This window comes from Typopeltis vanoorti, chromosome 10 (genome assembly GCF_054136105.1).
Source record: "Typopeltis vanoorti isolate ZY-2024b chromosome 10, IOZ_Tvanoo_1.0, whole genome shotgun sequence".
NCBI classification, from domain to species: Eukaryota; Metazoa; Arthropoda; class Arachnida; order Uropygi; family Thelyphonidae; genus Typopeltis; species Typopeltis vanoorti.
In genome coordinates, this window is record NC_143558.1 from 33,978,432 (window position 1) to 34,003,861 (window position 25,430).

At 33.3% G+C, this 25,430-nt stretch overlaps 1 protein-coding gene across 1 annotated transcript in view; it reads right to left on the reverse strand.

The window, feature by feature from the left end:
* Positions 1-2,332: 2,332 nt before the first annotated feature.
* LOC150102318 (putative ATP-dependent RNA helicase spindle-E) overlaps positions 2,333-25,430 on the reverse strand; it is a 38,197-nt gene continuing 15,099 nt past the window's right edge. The window contains exon 4 of the mRNA XM_090399512.1: positions 2,333-2,975. Within this exon, the coding sequence (XP_090255638.1) occupies positions 2,816-2,975 (160 nt within the window). The 3' untranslated portion in view covers positions 2,333-2,815. The remainder of the gene's footprint in view (positions 2,976-25,430) is intronic.

Here is a 25,430-nt window from a genome sequence, read left to right on the forward strand (position 1 = left end):
CATATCTTAAACCTAATAATAATAAATATATATATATATATATATATAATAAAAAGTTGGGAAAATTAGCTGATTTATAAATTACTATTTCCCATAAAGGGGATAGACATAAACCATCGAATCTGTTCAAGTAAGGAGAATGAAGTAAAGTTTCACATGTTTCTTTATAAAGCCGTTCCATGAGGAACTGACTTTTGTGACGGACACTTGTCTTTTTCCAATGAACTCTAAGTCTAGTGAAGATGGCATGTTCTGCAAGTCCAGACTTTTCAGGTTTAAAGTATTCAATATAAGATTGGCGTTCTTCTAGCCGAATAGAGGCATATCTTCCTGTTTGTCTAAAATAAGATAATCCACAAGAGCACGGAATCTGGTAATAACCTGGATAATTAAGATGTGGAAGCTTGTCCTTAGGAGAAGTGAGAAAGGAGAAGATTTTTCTAAACAGTCGAAAGGCAACAAAAATATTCAGTAGTTTTAAAACTTTTGCTATACATTCACTAATGCCTTGTAGATAAGGGATAGTAATTATTATTATTATTATTATTTTTTTTTTTTTGTTAGGAAATTTATTGACCTTTTTAGTTTTCTTACACTAGCTACTTAGGTAGCACTTTTTTGGAATTGTCAGTTGTTTAATTTGAGCTCAAAATGTACTGAAGATACCTGTGACACAGGTGAAAATTATACTATTAAATAATCTTTGTATGTGAGTGTTCAGTTATTAATTTTGTATCTATATGTCTACTCACGGTATACCTCTTATAAAAATCTAGATGTCAGGCCAGTAGAATAACCATTGATAAAATCATTGTCTTTAGCATACTATGCGAAATGTAACATAGCTTGTCTCTGTATGTGCATACTCCAGATTACCTTAATATGAAGGTTGAAATGTTGGGAGATGAAAATAATTATTTCTAACACTGTTGTAGTCTCCATAATTTGTCTGAAATGAATTGAAGTTTAATGACCAATTATTCTATTGGTCTTTAAACCTTTATTCTTCATTCTTTCTACATGATTTTTCTAATTCTTTCTGTAGTTTGTGATGTCTTCTGTTAAGTTAATTATGGATAATTATTTTCTTATTTCTTCACTTCTTATCTTGTCTATTCTTTTATAACCTGTGAGACGTCTTAGGAACTTCATTTCTTTCATTTTTTCTTAAGATGACCTTTTTTGCTTGTTCGATTCATAGATGAAATATGTTAAATTTCTTTCCAACAGATAATTAAAAACAGAAGATCCATAATTTCAAGTTTTTGAGTTAATAAAAAAGGTCCTTGTTTCATATGTTTTTAGACTGAATTATTATTTGATCAAATGCCAACAAGACATATCTCAGTCTGATTCATTTGAATGCTGAAAACTTAACCGGGATCTTTCCCCAAACCAAACATACAGACTTGAGGGAGAACCCATCTAGCTCAAAACTCCTTCACTTGCTTATAAAACCAAATTAATGTCCATTTACTGTTGATGAACTTACTTACAAATTATATAAAGAAAATTTTACTGTATTTCAACTTACTGAACCAGCTTTTCTGCCTCTTTCATTCCATCTGCTTCTGATTTTTTGTGGGGAAAAAAGAGTGAGACTAAACTTCAGCTGTCCTAGAAACATATATTCCTTCCTTCCTTCATACTTGCTGGCCCAAACATAGGAATGATGTGTCTGGGGCAGCTATAGCATGGTTGAAAACTACTGCACTAATGCAGTATTTTTCAAAACTTTGGTGCTATTCCTCCTTAACAGATTCATTCTACTCCTGGAGAATGAGTCTGTTACCAGAGTGATGCACCCCAGCCATGGTATAGATGGATAAAACAGCACATACATTGAACTGTGTGTGTGTTTCCATTTTGGTAGGTGATGCTGATCATTCAGCATGAAGCCAATTATGTTTAATCTCTTGAGAAGAGTCCCTGGATTATTTATTCCTTAATTCAGTCAGAGCACCAGGTTTTCACACACACACACACACACACACACACACACACACACCTCATTCCAAACTAAGCTTTACAGTTAAGAAATATGTTACATGAATTTCAATAATGATGAAAAGTGCTAGTGGTAGCCTATACCATTACTACCTGAAAAGCTATTTTGAAGAAAAATACAATAATATCTTCAGTGAATGTGTTATTTACAAAGATGATTATATACTTAATACATTTATAACTGCTGTGTGAGATTTACTTCACATGCAATTAGGCTTTAACTGTATGTTATACATTTATTTTACATCCTATTCAGTTATAAATAAGACAAAAGTAAAAAAAAAATATATATACATATAAAATTGTATAATTAGCTGGAACCATATATACAATTTTTTTTTAAACAATACATGGTTCTAAAAATTAAATTTTTTTTTTGACATTATATGAAACTTATTTTGCAGTGAAAATTTAATACAATAAGTATCATCTCTTAATAAAAAATGAAAATGAAAAAACAGTTCTGGTCAAATTTAATAATCACTGCAACTTTCTCGACCCACTGTATGTTTTTGTTTCGCCAAGACTATGACAACAGATGAATTATGCTTATGAAACATTTAAAACAAAGTTTATGAAATTCTGTCCAACATTCAAGGTTTTAAATTTCACACAATTCTGCTCATGTTCGGTAGAGACAAGTGAATCTAAATGATAAAGTCATATGAAATATATTTTTTAAACATAAGATCTATATGTACAGTTAAGTTGGGTAAAGCATAATCAAATGATAAAGACGGTAAAAGCTTCTTCAGTTGTAAATCACCATCAGATGTAAAAAATCTGAAAGTTTACTTGTGTAACAAATTTAATCCATTTGATCATCATAAATAGGACTAGAAGGCATCTCAAAAAATTCCTCTTCTTTTGCTTTGTGTGTAGCACTATCCAGATGAAGAAGCAATTCCCTGGGTGTGTACAGAGTTATGTCACATAACCTACATTTGTTTACTTCAGGATTCCCATTCCTAAAAGGAAAAGAATGATTATTAGAGTGCAGAAAAGGAAACCATTTGCTTTTCTTAAAATCTGTGTTGTGCATAATTACTTTACATCTTATTAATATAACTGAATATGCTGACATAGCTTTACAAAACTACAATTAATGGTCTTAGTTGCTAATTATTTCAAAATCTTGATGGGGTCACAAGTTCTTATAATGCATGTATATTTACTTCTAATATTTACTTTCATATTAGATTTTTAAATGAGTGAGAATAGTAACCATTTGAAACTTAGCAGAGTAAAGTAAACTATATTCTGCATTGTTTGAAACATTTCTTCCCCCCCCCCCAGCTATAGCAACATGACATATCATAACTATGTTAAATGGGACATGCCAACCAGGTTAGTTAAGCTCATTTCAGTGAAGAATCAAGATAAACATTAAGAAGGTTATGAACAAATGAAAGTTATAGTACTTAGGGAAAACCTGGAATACTGGTTCAATATGCAGGATGATTTGGATAGATTGGAGGTCTGGGCTAGGGAGAATGGATGTCAATTTAATGTGGCAAAATGTAAGGTTATGCATTTTGGGGTGAAAAGATGGGAGGCAGTTTACTGCATTGGTGGAACCGTGCTCCAGGAAATTGATGAGGCACGAGATTTAGGAGTGTTGGTGGATAAGGAATTGAAATTTAGGGGACACATTGCAAAAGTGGCCAAATCAGCTCATCAAATCACTTGGTTGCTGAAGAATACGTTGACAAGCAGAGACAAGCAGGTTATTGTTCCTCTGTATCGAGCCTTGATAAGACCTCATCTCGACTACTGTGCTCAGATTTGGTCACCTAGGTTTCTTCTTGATGGGGAGGAGGTGGAGAGGATCCAGAGGCGAGTGACCAAGATGATAGCAGGTCTGTGGAATGAACCGTATGAGAACAGGTTGAGGATTTGTGGGTTGCAAAAATTGGTTGATAGGCGGAGGAGGGGAGATATGATTGAGACATTCAAATTACTGAAGGGTTTCTATAAAATTAATTCAGAAGATATTTTTGAGAACAGGGCTGGTTGTGGGAGGACTAGGGGACATCCATGGAAACTGGGCAAAAGTGTGGTTAGTAAAGGTGTTAGAGCTGGGTTCTTTACTTTTAGAGTAGTGAATGAGTGGAATGCGCTCCCTGAGTCTGTGGTGGATGCTGTGACAGTGAATGAGTTTAAGGCGAGGTATGATAGATACTGTATGAATGTCGAATAGTTGTGATGAATATGATTTGGGGCCTCCCTCGATGAGTCTAATGACTCCCTGGAGTTGCCCGTAATAATAATAATAATAATAATAATAATAATAATATGTTTGGAACTATACAGTAAATGAATGTAGACCAGCAGAAGCTCATGCGGGTTTGAGGGGAGAAGTGGAGAAATTGTGTTGGCCAGTTTGCAGGGACAGTGCCTATGAAAATACCCATAGAAGAGTCACAGAACAAAAGCAGTATGTCTACAAAATAGTAACCAGAGTGATTCAATTAACTGAATGAACCTCTTGTACAGCATGAAGCATTTCTAGAGAGGCTTTTAGTGTGCCATCCCATATGCGAGAAAAATATTCTAAGGCAGGGCCAGATTAGGGATTTGTAATGTTAAGAGATACATCAGTGAGAAATATCTTGAACAGAAATGTACACCTAGTTTTTTTGAATGTAAAGGAGGCTATGGATGAGATATGCCTTATACCAGTCAAAGAGATCTGATCTTGCACAGAGATTTGTTATATTAACCTTGCTAGCAAAGGTTAGTCGATTGGTAGAGCCTCTGCTACTAATGGCTCACGCAAAAAATTAAGCGAGTTTAGGCGCTGTTAGTAGATGGAAGGGATTCAATCATTCGATGCTGTTGGCACACTGATCCTTCGAAGAGTCTTTGGACTCCCTGGAGGTGTAACATAGTAATAATAATAATATTAAAGGTGAGAGAACATTAAGTGTAGCCTTTCTTGCATGAAATAAGAGATCAGTGTCTAGAGTAATGATAATGAAAGCTCTTGGTAATTTGGAATATATATGGGCAAGGCAAGGTTTATCAAATGAAAAAAAGTTAAATGGAGGGTACTATCATCAGGAAAACTATAGATAGGATTTGAGATTAGTGATAGGTCATTTATGGAGAAAGTGTATGGTCAAGAGTACAGAGTTCTGTGATACTCTGGCACTGATGAGGAAATGTGAAGAAAGAAAGTTATCCACCATAACACACAGTGAACACCAATTCAGTTGCAGAGGGTGTACGATCTTTGGGACTGGTTGAACATAGGCTAGTTTCCATACTGACAGGTAAATGCCAGATGAGTAAGATTATAAAGATGATACAGGATGGGTGATAGTTCAAGAGCACTTGTTTTAAGCACAATTGGTGTGTGCATGTGGGGGGGGGGTATACAAGTTATTCAGGATTCTTCTGATGTCTTTCTGATAAAAGACTAGAGAGCATGCAGTATGCAAATCTTGGTAATGCTAAGAATACTTGGCCGTGGATCACCAGTACAGGCATTGGGGAAGAAAAATGATGCCAGAAGATCACCCCCCCCCTTTTTTTTGGATGATACTGTCTAGATGTGTGAAGGGTTGCATACATTGGAAATGTCCAGAAAAGGGCTTGCCATTTGAGTAAAAGGCAGGCTTGTTGTAGTTGGCCCTTTCAAAGTCAAATCTGGAGTTCTCATTTCGAGCCATTTGTGATACAGAATTCTTTTCTTGAACTGCTTTGGTACTCTTTTGGATGGAATAAGGATGAAATCTTCCATTCAAGTAAGAACTTCAGTTATTTGAATGGAGCAGATATCTGGATCCAAAGAGAAACAGTATTTAGTACAAGGAAAGGAGTAGAAATCACATAGGCCATCCCATTTGCATTATTATTGTGTCAAAGGACATGGGGGTGAGAGTGACTGAATGGACATTCAGATGGAAAGGAGACTTGGATAAGGTTATGGTCACCTGAATTACTTAAGAGAGCTGACATCTACAGTGTATTTATTAGGCAAACTGATTAAAAAAGAGATCAAGAATGTTGTTGAAGTGGAGAGGATTATCTGTTATTCTATCATTATCAGTTAATGGAAGGCTATTTCAATTAGTGATGCAGGTAAATTTCAATATGGAGAATTAGACAATGACTTACTTGTACCTATGCTCTCCCAGAAGGTTCTACTGAAAAAGGAGAATCTGACATAAGAGAAGGCAGTTAACACAAAAAAGAAAAGCTGATTCTTTGAGATCTAAACAGCACAGCAGGAAACGAATACTAGATTCAGAAATGTTTTGGAAAAATTTGGAGAAAATAGCAGAACTAATAATAATTTTAAGTACCTGCTGGATTTCTGTTCAGTTATATTCTGACAAAGATGTGCATAAATTCTCATGGAGAGAACACACAAGAAAAGCCTCAGATGATTTGAAAAAGGAAGAAGTGATCACCATTTAGTTTTGAGCATGATAAAAATGAATTTTATAGTGAAAAAAATATGTAAAAAAGTTGAAGACTCAAAGTTGAGCAACTTTCAGAGTTACATGAACTCATATATACAGATATTATTCAAGAAAACATGAGAGTTTGAAAACAACTAAACCTTAGAGACTGAGTGATAGACTCCAAAGAACCACTAATTTAGAGGATGCATGTGGTCAAGTTATTTGCAAGGATAAAAAAAAATATTAAGCTTGGATTTTTCTATCCTTGGCCTCAAAAAGTTGGTGAGACAGTCCTGGAAAAGAAAAATAGCCTTACAAAAGTTCCTAGCAAGCTGATCCTTGGTAGAATAGATGAAAATCTTAGAAAGTTACGACTAAAAGTAGCTAAATATATATCATAGAAATACTTCAGTAAGGATATGGAAAAAAAGGGTACTGCAAAGGGATCAGAGATGATAAAATTGACATAAAAAGTGAAGATTCTTGGTAGAGCTCTAATATTATCCATCAACAGAAATGGAAATAATGTGACACCTTTACAGAGGAGTTTTATGCAAGTATACCTGAGAAGAGGCTAAGAAAAATTGTGAAAAAGGAGAAAACAAATGTTCACTTGAAGCCTAACAGTTGAGAAACCATGGGAATATAACAAGGATCAATTACTGTTTTGCAGTTATGGAAAAGGCATATGATAAGGTGACAAGAAAAATTTTTTTTCCAAAAATACTAGTTATATGGGTAAATGGGATATTATACAAAGCAATATATAGCCATCTGTATGTATTAGTCAATGAAGCAAAGTAACATTAAACATGATATCAAAATTAGATATCAACTCAGATCTAAATGAAGATGTTCAACTTCTAAATAAATTAGTATTCTTTATTTAATTGAATAACTCCTGCAACAAATTTGAAATGGAAATCATCTATAAGAAAATAAGCAAGTCAGTCAATGAAAAAACAAGTATTTCAGATATTGAGGTACAATTTTTAATAATAATAGCAAATTAAAGATGTATATATACAATGGTATAAGCAAAGCTGATATGCAAGTCAGCTGAATAAATTTATATAAATTAAGAGAAATTAACAAAAATATTAAATTAGCTATGAACATACAATACCAGGTTCAAAATTTAACTTGTGGATCTGAGCATTGGGTTAGAAATAAAGCAGGTTGACCATAGGCTACAGGCAGAACTATTAAGAATTCTCATGAGTTCTGAGAAAAATTAGGGACACAAATAGATGGCATCAGTTTATGAAGATAACTAGTGAAGAATTTAACACTGTCAGCATTCAAGGATGTGTGAGCAGAGTAAATCTAAGAAGGTCACTTAAACAGCATGGAAGAAAAAAAAAAAGTTAGCAAAACGTGTGTTTGATGCTAGACAGTAATAAAATACTCAGAGGAAGACTAAAATCTAGGTGGAGTAATGCAGTTAGAAGTGCGAATCTTTGACATACCTTTTGGTATTATCTGGTTCCCAATTTGTGCATTTAAATCTTTAGCTATAATGATCATGTTTTATCTAGAATTATTCTTAATTCTTTGCAATATGGAAATTTTTTTTTCAGAGCTATAAGCACTTCTGAAATTTGTTACACTTAAACTACATATGAACGATTCCTTCAGATATGTAGTGGAAGTTATCTAACATTATTTAACTGTGTCCTCCAATGAGTTCAAATGAAGTCTGTTCACAATTCCCTAGGGAATTGTGAACAGAAAATCAATGAGATCTTCAGAAAATTATCACAAAATTAGCTTATACTCTTAAAAATATGGCTTAACCATAAGTACCCCAAAATCAAAAACAATGACAAATATCTGTGCTTCTTACTGAAAAAGAAGTGCTGTAGTAGAAATATCTTTAATAAAGATGGAAGATCAAGGCAAGATATTAGAACAAAAATTGCAAAAGCAACAACAGCACTCCAAAACTAAAACCACCATGGACAGATAACAAGCTTACAATTACAGATTACACCTTATTGACATACTAGTTAATTCAGTGCTATATGGAAGTGAAACTTGAACCCTCCTAAAAGAAGTTATTGGTATTTGAAATAAGGTCTTTAGGAATCATATCAAAATTGTGAAGTAAGACAGAATCAGTTCTTTAAGTAGTCCAAGAGATAACATAACTAAGATTTGCAGGAAACAACTTATGTGGCTTGGTCATATCAGCAGATCAAATGGTCAACCAATGCAAGTTCTTGAAGAATTAATTCCAGGAACTTGAAAAAGCAGCAAATCTAGAATAAACTGGAAAGACAATATAAAAAATTAGATAGGTGCTTTACTTATAGAGCTGAAAGCAAAGTGTCTATCAGGATTGGGTGGAAGATTTCTGTGAGTAGATATAGTAAATCATAAAATAGATATTTCCTAATATCTACTTTACAGTCCTTCATGGCCTATGGGATGAAGAGGACAATACTGTTGTCATGACGTTGTTCTCTTGATGTTCGAATCCACCATCTTGTTAAAAGTCACTTTCATAAAATAAAGGAAAACTAATTGTAAATTGATCACTAATCAAAGGGTAGAGAAATTTCTATTATACTGCGCCACTCTATCCTTAGATAAGTCTATATGAAATAGTAGGATCAATTCAAAGTTAGTTAGCAGTCTTCTCATTCATTCAGGCTGAAGTATTTATTTTCTCTCTTTGGGATTCCCGCTAGATTCGAATTTTTGTGAACGGTGCAGTAAAAAGAATTTCAGGCAAATACAACAGTTAGGTTAACAAATAAAGCATTTAATATAGGTCATATAACACTTACATAAATTTTACTTCTAATTTTAAACAATAGAAATAAGTCAAACATTAAGTCAAGTCAATTACATTAGCACAATCTTCCAAGTCTTCACATACACCTTCTTAGCTTCTGGGTTATAAAGTTTTTACACTTAAATGAATATAATAGAACATCCAATCTAATTAGTTTTCACACATTTTTCAGTCATGCTATAAGTTGAAAATATTACAGGATCTAATAGCTGAAAATATCTTTCAAACAATTCCTATCTCCAACTCTCAATCACAAAGGGTTTCCACAGTTAAAGTTAATAATTCACTATGGTAGACCTTACCGGAAATGGTTCCTAGAACATCTATTATGTTGTCAGCAAATTTCTGGAATTTACTTATCACACTTAAAGAATAAAAACACATCTACAAAACTTATCCGCAGTTATACTTAAAGCACTATCAATTGCGCTTCAGAATTCTAGGCATTGTTAAATTGTGAATGAAGCTATGTTATGTAATTTATTATTTTTCATTCACATTTAACATTGCTTATTAAATATTAATCATGGTTCATATAAATTCATTTATTATTCCTTAAATAAGAATTACTAATTAAATATTTATTTAAAACCTGACCTATTATTAACTTATAAAATAATAAAATGTATAGAATCTTGTATAACTAAATATATATGGTGTAACGTAAAGTGTTAATTTATATTTAACTGTATACGTAATCAAAAAGTTGAAGAAATAGCTTAAATATTATATTGTTCTTATTTGTGAAATATTTAATGTTATGTAATCACTCATGTAGCAGTAATAGAGCATACATTACATTGGCGAAATGTTTACACTTAGTCTGTTGTCATGGAGACGCACGCGTAAACAACCACGAGTGAAGAGAGCGTGGCGTTCGAACGTAAGGTGGGAGTGAAGGTCATATAGAATAGAGAGAAAGCAGATAGAGAAGGAAGGTCATTAGAGAGATAAGACAGAAAGGAGGAAGAATTATTATTAAGCGAGGGAGGAGAGAGTTTTGCGGAACCAAGATTATAAAATCCTGAGGGCAGAAATTTATGAGTTTAGTGTTCGAAAGTGAACCAATAAGTAGTGAATCATAAAGTTTAATATTATGAGCGAAATCAGTTGTTGTTATGAAGAAAGGTTAATGACGTAATCAGATAAAAAGGAAACTGGACAGTCAATGCGAAAATTCTGATTAGTTCCAGTTAATCTGGATTACGATTAAATTCTATGTAAGTCTTGTGAATGTTGTGAATAAGACTGATAGTTCATTCAACCAATCAGAAATAGAAAAGAGAAGTAAAATTGAAAAAGGAAAAGCAAAGAATATTGGTGAAAATTCAAGTAGTGTAAACTACGTGACAGAGAGTAAAGAGCAATTGGACAAGAAACTGATGACAGAAGTGAAATCCTTAATTCACCAGGAGGTGAATAAGTTAAATCAGCCAATAATGGATAGTCTTAATGAAGTTGTGAGACAGTTATCAGCTATTACTTTGAGATCTCAAGAAAATCAAAACCCCACTACAAATAATATTAATGAGATGATCAAGCATGAGGTTGAAAAACAAAGTCAACCTATTTTAAGTAGCCTAGATGAGGTAATCCGAGGATTAAATGATGTTAGACAACAAATGTCTGCTATCCCTCAATCCAAGACAGAGACAAAGCAAAGAAATCCTCTTAGGTGTTACAATTGCAACAAAATTGGACATTATGCCAGGAACTGTTTCCATAACAAGGATAACTACTATAACAACAGATGGAACTCAAAGTTTGGATACAAACCCCACAGAAGAAATAATGGAATTCAGAAACACCAGGCACCTAATGAAAGAATGATGACAGTTAGAGGAGAAATCCTAGGTTCTAAGTGTAGTATTTTATTAGATACTGGATGTAATGCTTCAACTATTAGAAAGGACTATCTCCAAAGTATAAGACATAAGTTAAGGAATAACATTACAAAACTTAGACAACCTGTAAGGATTACTTCTCTCTCAGACTCAAACTTTATGGCATATGAAAAGGTTCGAGCTAGAATATATCTGCCAGAATTTGGACTGTATGTGTGGCAAGACCTACTTGTTGTCCACACTACTTCCAATCTAGATTCTCACATTATCTTGGGAACAAACTTCTTAGCAAAATATCAATTTTCTTGTGACTTTTCTAAGAAAGAAATAACCCTGATGAACAAAAGGAGATATATCAGAAGAAATAAAATTCATGATTGTGATAAGACTAAGTATCAAACAAAACAGTTTAGATTGCCACTTGAATCAGGACCATCTACTAAAGAAAAATCAGCTGTGAATCAATCATCTAATAGAGATAGTGGTGATGACTCTCATGTACACATTCAATCTGATACTCCTCTTCTTACTGATGAACAAAAAGTAGTAGTGACAAAGCCCAAATCAGAAGTTACCACTAATAGCAAACTAAAGGTTGAAGTCAATTTTGGTAAAATGTCTAATCTATATTGTAGAACAAACCACAGAGTTGTGAGACAACAAAAACTTAATTCTAATAATGGAAAATGTGAAATTAATTCAAAGAAGAGAATCCTATACTACAAACTTAGAGGACATGCAGAAATTGATGATAATAGTAATAAGAGAATTGATGATAATGTGAAAGAGAATAAAGGCACAAAACATAATAAAGAACCAAGCTTCAGTAAAACTGGCTATTACTTGAAAAATCGAAAAGGAAATATGTAATCCAGTTTTTTTTTAAAGGAGCCTAGTGTCAGAAGAAACATTTTTCTTATAATAAAAATTTTTCAAAGAAAGGGTGAGCCTATGTTAAATTGTGAATGAAGCTATATTATGTAATTTATTATTTTTCATTCACATTTAACATTGCTTATTAAATATTAATCATGGCTTATATAAAATTGTTTATTATTCTTTAATTAAGAATTACTAATTAAATATTTAATTAAAACCTGACCTAGTATTATTTATAAAGTAGTAATATCTATAGAATTTTGTATAACCAAATATATATGATGTAACGTAAAGTGTTATTTTATATTTAACTGTATACGTAATCAAAAAGTTGAAGTAGCTTAAATATTTTGTTGTTCTTATTTGTGAAATATTTAATGTTATGTAATCACTCATGTAGCAGTAATAGAGCATACATTACATTGGCGAAATGTTTACGTTTAGTCTATTGTCATGGAGACGCACGCGTAAACAACCACGAGTGAAGAGAGCGTGGCGTTCGAACGTAAGGTGGGAGTGAAGGTCATAGAGAATATAGAGAAAAAGGGGAAAGAAGAAGGAAGGTGATAGATAAGATAGAGAGGAAGAGAAGAATTATTATTAAGGAGTGAGGAGAGAGTTTTGCGGAACCAAGATTATAAAATCCTCAGGGCAGAAATTTATGAGTATAGTGTTCGGAAGTGAACCTATAAGTAGTGAAACATAAAGTTTAATGTTATAAGCGAAATCTGCTGTTGTTATGAAGAAAGGTTGATGCCGTGATCAGATATAAGGAAACTGGACAGTCAATGCGAAAATTCTGATTAGTTCTAGTTAATCTGGATTACGATTAAATTCTGTGTTGCCCTAGGAAAAGGTTATATTGATTACTTGGAGAAAAGTGAACAGGAAAAGATATTAGTACCTAATTACTGTTGTTTGGAATAGTGAAGTGCGACTTACAGTGATACAGTTTAAACTATGGAGAATATTTGTTATGTGTGTTCCGCTAATGTTAATTAAGTTAATTCATAAGTGCTCTCTCAATAATTTGATGTATTGAAGAATTTGTCTGGTAAGAGTAGTTGTATAAGTTTCTCTATTCTAACATTAACTGTAATATACCTCCGATGCTCAAGGTCCGGGAATATATTTACTTGGAATATAGCTTACGTAGTTTATTGCCTGCTGTGAATATAAACATTGAGCTGATAGATTTGTGAAGACTGAATAAAATGTGAAATTGTTATATTAACTTGAGATAAGAAGATTTGTGTTTTTGAGACTGTGAATAGTATATGAAAGTTAGAACATTGAATTAGCATCAGTGACCTAAGAAGATGTGTTAAGTTAATTGTATAGTTCCATTTTAAAATAGAGTTCTTGTATTTGTTAACCATATCATATATTAAATGTTTTATTTTGTTGATCTAAATATTGTGTTTGCCTGAATTCCTTATTATTGCACCGTTCATAAATATTCGAATCTTGCGGGAACCCCAAGTAAAAATGATAATAAATAATTCGGCCTAATGAGATGACTGCTAAACTAATTTAGAATTGATCCTACTATTTACATAGACTAATCTAAGAATAGAGTGGCGCAGTATAAATATAAATTTCCCTACTTTTGGATTGGTGATCACTTCGTAATTAGTTGTATTATTCATAAAGGTGACTTGAAACTAGATAGATTTAGAACACGACGGAAAAGAGTCGTCACGACAAATGGCGTCACGACAAATTCCTGTCGACTGCGCCATTTGTCGTGATGACTCCTTTTCTGTCGTGTTCTAATTTACCATCTAGTTCAAGTCACTTTTATAAATAAAATAACTAATTGAGAAGTGATCACCGATCCAAAAGTAGGGAAATTTATATTTATACTGCGCCACCCTATTCTTAGATTAGTCTGTATAAATAGTAGGATCAATTCTTAATTAGGTTAGCAGTCTTCTCATTAGGCCGAATCATTTACTATCATTTTTACTTGGGGTTCCCGCAAGATTCGAATATTTATGAACGGTGCAATAATAAGGAATTCAGGCAAACACAATATTTAGATCAACAAAATAAAACATTTAATATATGATATGGTTAACAAATACAAGAATTCTATTTTAAATTGGAACTACACAATAAACTTAACATATCTTCTTAGCTCACTCATACCAATTCAATGTTCTAACTTTCATTTACAATTCACAGTCTCAAAAACATAAATCTTCTTATCTCAAGTTAATACAACAACTTCACATTTAATCAGTCTTCACAAATCTATCAGCTCAATGTTTATATTCACAGCAGGCAATAAACTACGTAAGCAATATTCCAAGCAAATATATTCCGGTCCTTGAGCATCGGAGATATATCACAGTTAATGCTAAAATAGACAAACTTATACAACTACTCTTACCAGACAAATTCTTCAACACATCAAATTATTGAGAGAGCACTTATGAATTAACTTAATTAACGTTAGCGGAACACACATAATAAAAATTCTCCACAGTTTAAACTGTATTACTGTAAGTCGCACTTCACTATTCCAAAGAACAGTAATTAGGTACTGATATCTTTTCCTGTTCACTTTTCTCCAAGTAATCAATATAATCTTTTCCTAGGGCAACATAGAATTAAATCGTAATCCAGATTAACTGGAACTAATCAGAATTTTCGCATTGACTGTCCAGTTTCCTTTTTATCTGATTACGGCATCAACCTTTCTTCATAACAACAGCTGACTTCGCTTATAATATTAAACTTTATGATTCACTACTTATTGGTTCACTTCCGAACACTATTTTCATAAATTTCAGCCCTAAGGATCTTATAATCTTGGTTCCGCAAAACTCTCTCCTCCCTCGCTTAATAATAATTCTTCTCTCTCTTTCTCTGTCTTATCTATGATCTTCCTTCTCCTTTCTGTTTCTATCTATATGACCTTCACTCCCCACCTTACCGTTCGAACGCCACGCTCTCTTCACTCCTGGTTGTTTACGCGTGCGTCTCCATGACAACAGACTAAGCGTAAACATTTTGCCAATGTAATGTATGCTTTACTACTGCTACATGAGTGATTACATAACATTAAATAATTCACAAATAAGAACAACAAAATATTTAAGCCACTACTTCAAGTTATTGATTACGTATACAGTTAAATATAAAATAACACTTTACGTTACATCATACATATTTGGTTATACAAAATTCTACACATTTTATTATTTTATAAAATAATAGTAGGTCAGGTTTTGAATAAATATTCAATTAGTAATTCTTAATTAAGGAATAATAAACAATTTTATATAAACCATGATTAATATTTAAATAGGCAATGTTAAATGTGAATGAAAATAATAAATTACATAACATAGCTTCATTCACAATTTAACATAGGCTCACCCTTTCTTTGAAAAATTTTTATTATAAGAAAAATTTTTGTTATTGACGTGACGACTCTTTTCTGTCGTGTTCTAAATCTATCTAGTTTCAAGTCACTTTTATGAATAATACAACTAATTACGAAATGATCACCGATCCAAAAGTAGGGAAATTTATATTTATACTGCGCCACCCTATTCTTAGATTAGTCTATATAAATAGTAGGATCAGTTCTAAATTAAGTTAACAGTCATCTCATTAGGCCGAATCATCTATTATCATTTTTACTTGGTGTTCCCGCAAGATTCGAATGTTTATGAACGGTGCAATAATAAGGAATTCAGGCAAACACAATATTTAGATCAACAAAATAAAACATTTAATATATGATATGGTTAACAAATACAAGAACTCTATTTTAAAATGGAACTATACAATTAACTTAACACATCTTCTTAGGTCACTGATGCTAATTCAATGTTCTAACTTTCATATACTATTCACAGTCTCAAAAAAAACACAAATCTTCTTATCTCAAGTTAATATAACAATTTCACATTTTATTCAGTCTTCACAAATCTATCAGCTCAATGTTTATATTCACAGCAGGCAATAAACTACGTAAGCTATATTCCAAGCAAATATATTCCCGGACCTTGAGCATCGGAGATATATTACAGTTAATGCTAGAATAGAGAAACTTATACAACTACTCTTACCAGACAAATTCTTCAATACATCAAATTATTGAGAGAGCACTTATGAATTAACTTAATTAACATTAGCGGAACACACATAACAAATATTCTTCATAGTTTAAACTGTATTACTGTAAGTCGCACGTCACTATTCCAAACAACAGTAATTAGGTACTAATATCTTTTCCTGTTCACTTTTCTCCAAGTAATCAATATAACCTTTTCCTAGGGCAACATAGAATTTAATCGTAATCCAGATTAACTAGAACTAATCAGAATTTTCGCATTGACTGTCCAGTTTCCTTTTATCTGATTACGGCATCAACCTTTCTTCATAACAACAGCAGATTTCGCCTATGACATTAAACTTTATGTTTCACTACTTATAGGTTCACTTCCGAACACTATACTCATAAATTTCTGCCCTGAGGATTATATAATCTTGGTTCCGCAAAACTCTCTCCTCACTCCTTAATAATAATTCTTCTCTTCCTTTCTATCTTATCTATGACCTTCCCACTTCTTTACTCTCTATATCCTTCTATATATCTCTTTCTCTCTCTCTAATCTATTTATGACCTTCCTTCTCCCTTACCGTTCTACCTATAAAAACATAAAATAAAAATAAATAGAATAAAAACACATCTACAAAACTTATCCGCAGTTATACTTAAAGCACTATCAATTGCGCTTCAGAATTCTAGGCATCAATTACAGGGTACTTCCACTATCCTTATTACCACTCATAAATTAATTAAAACTCTGAGGTTCTCTTTAGGGCAAATCGGAAATAAGCTGCAATACTAGATCAGCTGGGTTTATTCAGAATTCTTTCTTGAACGTCCAGCCTTTTATTTTATCCGATTGTAGCTTTAATTTCCCTTCTATTATTATTGCTGATTTCACTTTCAGCTAACTATAAAATTCGTTACGTTCTTGCTCACTTATAAAAATTATCCCTTAACGCCTAACCCTTAAGAACCTTTTATTTACTTCTACTTTAGTTTATCACCTTACTTCCTTTCACTTCCAAATTTCCGTCCCCTCTTTACTTTTATATATTTTTTTTACTCTCATTTAGCCCATGCTCTGTTCCACTCACGCTCGTTTATTTCACGCGTCTCTATGACAACGGATGAACGTAAACATTCTCGCTAATGTTACATTAGGCTATACTACTACGTTGAGTTATTACATAATATTACATAATGTTAAGCTTTCACAAAATAGGAATAATTAGAATATTTGCTTTTCAATAAATGCGTAGTTAAATTGCAAATATAAGTTCTTATAATATTGACATAACAATAAATAAAATAGCTTAATAATATTTATAGAATCTTATTATCATTAACACATTCCTTTGATTAAATAATTAAATATTTGATATAATTAAGGTAGTTATATGATATCAAATTATAATTTATGTTATTTACATTAAATAATATTTACAAATTTAGCTCTTGTGACGAAAAATCATGTTGGATTCTGAATCAAATAACATTTATTCTATTTTCTACATAATTAGAATCCAACACTGTTCATGTAGTATTGTTATTGCTACTTTCATTTTTGTTCTTTCTTCCTTACTCCACTGGTCAAGTTCCAAAACAAAACAATCCTGATAATTTCAAATGAATGATTAACTAATTTATATGAAGAGCCAAAGGTTTCAATTCGGCAACATGAACTTATTTTAGTTAAGGGATATTACATCCCATATCATAGCTGAAATTTAAACTCTGAGTTTCTTATTCGGCTAAGAAACAATATGGGATGTAAATCCCTTAACTAAAATAATCTCATTCATGAGAGGTCACAGGACCTCTAATTATATCAGTGCTGTGTGTGTGGGGCACATGAGGATTGAGAAATTTATTCATGTAAATTTGTTTTTATTTTTTAGAGTTGCAGGTTGTAGTTGTTTGGGAATACACAAGGAAAGCTGTTTCAGTGTAGAGAGGTGGACAGAATAAAAGAGGAATGCGTTTGTAGCTGTACAATAAAGGGATGCTGGGTAGTTGCTGCTCTCATATTAAGAGCACAACAGAAAGTGGAGGAATGATGGTTTCACTTCAGTACAGTAATGACCATTGAAGTACCTATAGAATAGACATACTGCGCTGAAACACTGTCTGTGAGATAGAGATAGAAATTAATCTATAAGAGAGGGATCATCTATGAGACTACTTGTTTGCCTCTGGACAGAGTCAAGGATTTTAAGGGAAGTTTTAGGTACAACACCCCAAAGATGTGAGCAGCATCCTAAGTGGGGTTTGGGTTTTGTATACAGTTAAGAGTTGTTTGGGCTTAAAATAGCCTCTTTACCAAAAGTGAATGCTTAGTTTTTTTGGATGCTGAGGCTACTGATGTGATGTTTATGTGAGGTAAATGCTAGTCCAAGCAGAGATCTGACCTTGTCTGGTGATATGTGTATTAATGAGGGGTAAGGGTAAATGAGCTGAGATATCTTTTTGTTTGCAAGAGAAATTCAAGACTGTTTGGGTGGCAGTGAACATGACAAGATTATCCTCGTCCCATTGAAGGATAGCATCTAGATAAATGTTTAAGGCACTAGTTGTAGACGATCTTGTAGCCTGGGATATCAGGGTACTGCATGATTGGAGAGTGGAGAGAACCATAATCTGCAAAGCTATAGATAGGATTAGTGGCAATTGTGAATAAGTCATTGATGTACAGGAGAAAGAAAGTAGGTGATAGGAGTCTTGAGGCACTCCAGCACTGGTGGTGGAGTTCAAAGAGAGGGAGCCATCTACTATGCCTGGCAAAGAATAACCAGGGAGAAAACTGGTTATGCAATACATAGGGTGGCAGGCAATGATGCCAGTTATGGTTGAAAGCTTTGAAAATGTGAACAGCAACAACAGAAGTTTCTTGAAACCTTTCCATTACACATCAGTGGTGGGTGATGAAAACTATCAGGTCAGCAGTGGATCTTGAATTGCAGAATCCATACTGGTAGTCACTGATTAATTGTACCAGCTATGTATGACAGATTACAGAGATGATACAGGAAGTATGTTAGTTCTTGAGTACAATGTTTAAGAACCATTGGAAAGATAGATGCCATCAGGATCAGAAGACTTTAGTGCCCAAGTTATTTAGTAGTTTTTTGATGTCTTTCTTTTGTCAAAAAACTACAGTAGGCATATGGTGCTCAGATTCTGGTGTCTGCAAGGAGATGTGCTTTGCATTAGTGGAGATACTAAGACAAGGAGTGATGACAGTTTGGTCCACCTTTACCACGAGTTGCCTCAGTCCTGAAGATACTTCAGGCACAAACTTTGTTTGCTTACACTTGGATAAAGGATTAAACTAAATTTATTATAGTCTAACCAAGTGAAAAAACTTTCAACTTTCTCTAAATCCAGAGTAATTTAATAATAAGGTGAGACACCTTTTGGCAACTCGCATAGGTAAATGACTTCTCCATTGCTTCCACCTTAGTATCACCACCTCTGGCTCCCACTGACGAGACCTCAATAAAGGTTGAAACCGGTCTGGGTAGTGGCCCTTCCCTTAATGCAGAGCATTATACATGTCTGCAAGGAGATGTGCTTTGCATTAGTGGAGATACTAAGACAAGGAGTAATGAGAGCTTGGTCCACCTTTACCATGAGTTGCCTCAGTCCTGAAGATACTTCATGTGCAAACTTTGTTTGCTTACATTTAGATAAAAGATTAAACTAAATTTATTATGGTAGGAGCTGATTTCTCTTGGTCATCTATGAAGGAGTTCAAGTAAAAGTGATGCCAGGAGGTCAGCTTTATCTGCGGGTGAAGTAATAGTGGTACTATAAAGATGAGAGAGGTAAGTAGAAGTTGTGTACAATGGCCTTTGCAGGGGGTACAACTTCCATTTGGATATGAGGCAAGTTTTCTGCTGTTGGCCTTTATAAAGTCTGACTGGGATCTGCATATGTCGCATGCTTTAGTTTAGGTGGCGAATGAAATTTAAGTTCTTGATACAGTAAGCTAAATGTTTTTCTTCAAGTGCTTTGATACACTTTCTATTGAACCAGGGCTTGCAAGGTGAGGATTTTGAGGTGAATAGAGGATGAAGCCCTTCATGCAAGTGAAAATAATTTCTGACTAGTTTGCAGCAGGCGTTAGCAGCAGAAGAGTGGAAGTAGTAGTCAGACCAAGGAAAGGAAAGTAGAAATTCCGGAGGTAATCCCAGTTTGCACCTTTATAGTGTCAGAGGATGCAAAGTTGGGAGGGGTTGAAGGAAGAGTGAAAGAAGAGAAAGATTGTGGTCTGAGTTGCCAAAAGGAGAAGTGACCTATGGTGTATCTGAAAAGAGAATTGGTCAAAAAGAGATCCAGAATATCTGGAGAGTGAAGAGGGTTATCAGAAATTTGATTAGGTAGATGTAAGGTTTGTGTTAAGTTATTACTTATAGCAAAGACCTCTGCTTCTTGTCCAGCTTGGTTGGTGATGTTGGAAAAAAGCAGTTGGAATTGTGGATATTGAAGTCACCTATGAAGATCATCTCACTATTTGGATAGCTTGATTGCAGATGCTTGAGTTTAATGGAAAGGAATATGAAGAGGTCTGAATGGGTTATCAATGTTTGGAGATGGGTTATCAATGTTTTTAAATGCAATAAATGAATATTACAAAATGGGACAAGGAAACTTTGAGCTAGAGAAAGTGAAATAAAAAGCAGGGGATTCTAAATTAATCATTCCCTGGCAGGCTATGTCAGATCTCGCAAAGGCAAAAAGAATCATGAATTGAAAGTGGACAATAGTAGAAGTAGCTAAAATCTGGATTACTGTCAGGAATAAGATGTCTGGTCTGGAGGACTAAGTGATGGTGCACATCATTTACTTTGTGTTAACCACCTCACCGGCCATTAAAGATCAAATACGCACCCTCAAAAGCTTCGTATCCATCATAAATTTCAATGTAATATCAATGGTATTACAATTTTAATATGCACTTCACATCCATGGAAATGTGGACGTATATGTATGTCCTGGCCAGTAGCGTGGCTAATGCCACAGATGTTAGTGAAGTGGACATGAAAGTGAGACTTTAGTAAAGGGATTTTAGATTGGTTGGTATGTTGTGATGCAATTTTTTTTTTTTTTTAAATGGTATTAGTTTATGAATTAGTATACTAAGTAAACTAGTGCACATAGTTTATTGTGAAGAGTTACAGTTAACTCACTATAGCAAATTATAGTGATTATAAGAACAGTTAACAGTGGATAGTTTGCTATATTAAATTTTCCTTGGAATAAATAGTATTGTGTCTACTGGGCTCTGACTGAAGCTTTTTTGGATCCGTTATAGTAAGTTTGCTATGTTTTTTATAGTTAGAGTTCAAACACATTCTTTGGAACTAACTGGTCATGAACTACCCATTTCTAGTCCTAGCATGAGATCCATTTTATATAGTATTATTTTTTGACTCACACAATAGGAAACATCATCATAAGTTCACTCACTATGACAAACTACCAAAAAAGTGCCACAGAAACAATGCCATAATAAAAGACATTTACTGTTTCTAAGGAAAATACAAGAAAGTTTAAAAGTTCCTTTCAAAAAAAAGATACTGGCTTTACTTTACTTATTACAGGGAAGTACGGCACCATCTCAATTCCCCCCACCCCAGTTTATCTGGAGTTTTTCATCCTGCAAGCAGGCAAACAGGTACTGTCAACACACACGAATTACAGTAAGGAATACTTAAGTCCCAGCCATAGGCCTGATTTGTCAGCTATTCCGGTCCTGAGCTTGGATAAAATTGGGAGGGGGGGGGATGAGATGGTGCTGTGTGTGTTATGATCCATCGAGTCATTTCCGACTCCTGGTGATTCCACAAACATACACTCTCCATTCCCGATTTGTCCCTGACCATGTCTTTCAGAACCTCCAAGCGCACTCTAGTTGCTTCTTTAACTCCATCCATCCATTTAATTCTTGGTCTTCCTCTTCTCTTGCTTCCATCAACTTTAGCAAGCATCATCATCATCTTCTCCAGACTGTCATTTGCTCGCATAATATGTCTGAAGTATGACAATTTTTGCTTGATGATCATAGCTTCAAGGGAGCAATCTGGCTTTATTCTGTCTATCACTGATTTATTGGTTTTCTTTGCTTGCTTGATGGTGCTGTACTTCCCTGTAAAAAAGACTCACGGTCGTTGTATCACCATACACTAATTAACTAACTCCATGTACCTTTAATTTACTTATCACTGGTAAATATGATGTGAATTTTCATAGTTGACCGAAGAAAGCAAAATCATTTAGTGCTATTTTGAATTTGACAGCTGTCAAAAAGAGAAACAATATTCCAAAACAAAGTGTCAATAATTAAACGTTGAAAGTTTGACCATCAACACTTTGTGAGAAATGGTTGGTTATGTGGACTTATGGGCAAGACTGGAACCGATATTACTGATGCGACTATCACTAACAAAAATTCTTGATACGCAGCCTCAAGGGTTACACATGATACCATGACAGTACTACATGATTAGGTTTACTTTATTACTAATCCCCTATCAATTTTCTTACAAATTAGTTTATATCACTAGTTAGGACAATATTGTCACATCTCATATGTATTCTAGGGTCAAATTTTCACTGAATCAATCCACCAAGATCTTGGCCTTCTCCAGGTTCTTTTTTCTATTGCCATCTTGGCATAAAACATCTGTTTTGCTAACATTTCCTCTCCTATTTAACTGAACACACCATCTTAAACATTATGCTCACACACTCCTAATTCTAACAATGACAAGTTCTTTCCTAATATTTTCATATTAAATATAAATTTGTCACTAATGTCAATTCAGAAATTTCATCTATGGTCTCAAGTTCTCTGTTCAAGTGTTTTATTTCTAACCTCTAGGAATCATAAATTAAAACTGTGCTTGAACACAGCTGCATACCATATTTACTCGAATATAACTCTCACTTTTCCCCAAAAAATGAAAGTTAAAAAATCGTGGCACAAGATGTGCAGGGATTTTTGGAAACTAAAGTTTTTTTTAGGAAAAAACAACTAAATCGATGTTTATAATTAAATCTTCAGTATTCATTATAATTTATAATTGCTCATAAAATTAATTCATTTAAATTTTAATTATCGACATTATTTATACAATCAGCTACTCACCTTCATCACATGATATATTTGAATCTTTAGCAAAAAATGCTTCTGTAATTACCATATATGTCGGCGAATAAGATGACTCAAATACTACAAAAAACCCTCAGAATCATGGGTTGTCTTATACGGAGAGTATAAAAAGGGAAGCTTAATTTCTTGGATGAACATTTAGGTAGTTACAATACATCGTTATATAAGAAAACAGGCAGTGTTTATAAACAAATCAGATTAATTTTTTGTTACATAAATTTATTTAAAATATTACAATGGATGCAAGTCTTAAAAACAATTATTAACTTCAATTTTCATGTTAATTTTCTTCATCATTTGTTAAAAATAGTTCTTCAGATTCACTGTTTAAATGATCGTCATATGGATCCCAGTTTGAATCCGGTGAATTGATTTCATTATCATCGACATCAGTGTCCCACAACAGATCATCTTCTGTACCATCCATAAGATTACAGATACCACACTTTTTAAATGATTTTATTACAGTCTCTACTTTTACTTTATTCCATGCTTTGATCACGAAATTGCACAACATATCAAATGATGCAGCACGCATAGATCCACTGTTTGTAAACGATTTTTCACCAGTCAATATCCAATTATTCCACTCTTCTCGCATGTGATCTTTAAATGGTTTGTTCAAGCAGACATCTAGTGGTTGCAATATAGAATTTAAACCACCTGATATAACAGCAATTTTTGTGTTATTCTTTCCTGGAAGACTTGTAGTATTCTCAGTTAAATGACTACAAAGCATATCTCATACTAATAAACTGTGTTTCTTCATTATACCGTCAGGTCGCGTGTTCCACACATTATTTACCCATAATTTTACGCCATTTTCGTCCATCCATCCTTTTTCGTGAAAACGAACAAAAACACCTGAAGGAAATTTTATCTTAGGTTTAGTTTTACGTTTGAAGATGATCATTAGTTTTAACTTGGTTCCATCAGCCAAACATGACAACACAACTGTAAACCTTGTTTTTTCATGATCTGTACTTCAAACAAGCACACCCTTACTACCTTCAGACTCCACTGTTTATTTCCAATATTTGACAATAGAAATTTATGTTCTTGTCTCAACTGAATAATAAATTTATGGAAACTGGTAAGTTTGTGGTCAAGATCTGCTGGTAGTTTTTGAGCAATTTGTTTTTCGTCATATTACCAGATTTTGTAAGATGGTGTAATCATAAAATGATTACACCATCCTGAAGTAGCTTCAAATTCTATACTTTCATCCGGATTCAATTTTGATCATTTTAGTGCATATGCTCTAATCATATTTCTTGTAACAAGATAACCATTCTGCCTTTGTTTGAATACCATTCTGCAACGTGATTTTCCAGTTGCGGCCATCGGGTGATCCCCATTCTTATCGCACATTTTTTCTTTGGCAAATTTTTAAAAATATCTTTTTTTTTTCTCCATTCTCTTACAATCTTAAACTTTCTTGCAGCAGTACATTTATTAGTTTGCTTTGCTGTTTCAATTACCTTATTTTAAATCGAGCTTCATACTTTCCATTTTGTTGCTGATTCCATGATTTTAGATAACAATTTTAATAATCCCAAAATTTAAAAAGATGCAAAATTAATAATTAAAATTGGGACTAATCACTTTTAATTAGGGTTATTTGCATAAATACTAAATCTATACTATGCAAAAAAAAAAAAAGAACAGATATGCATAGATATAAAAATAATGGATATAATAACAATAACTAACATTGCATTAATACAAGAAAGAAGAAACTGGGGGTTATCTTATACAACCAACATAAGTTTAAAACCAAAAAATAGCCTAAAATTTAGGCCTCGTCTTATATGCCAGTCATCCTATATGCCTACATATACAGTAAATTAAAACAGTTTCATTATTGCTTGTTCTTTTATCATTTCAGAATCATAAGATCTTTGAATTTAAAACCAGCACTGTAACTTGAATGTTTCTCCATATTTCAAGCAAAAATTACTAGTAATTTATAAGACTTGAGACACATTATGAACAATCCTTCATGAATGACTAATGAGAAGTGAAAATGGAGCACAAATTGGACAGTAGAAATAACACAGCTATGAAGATGCGCTATGATTGGTGCAGTATTAATAAAACAAATCGCACGACTCAAAGGCAAGCTGACGATTGTTAAGTTGAAAAATGCTGATTCTCTTCAACCAAATTCCAAAATATCTGAAACTACCATAACAACATTCACTATCTATTTCTTAAAGTTTTAAACTTCTTTTCGTGTGCA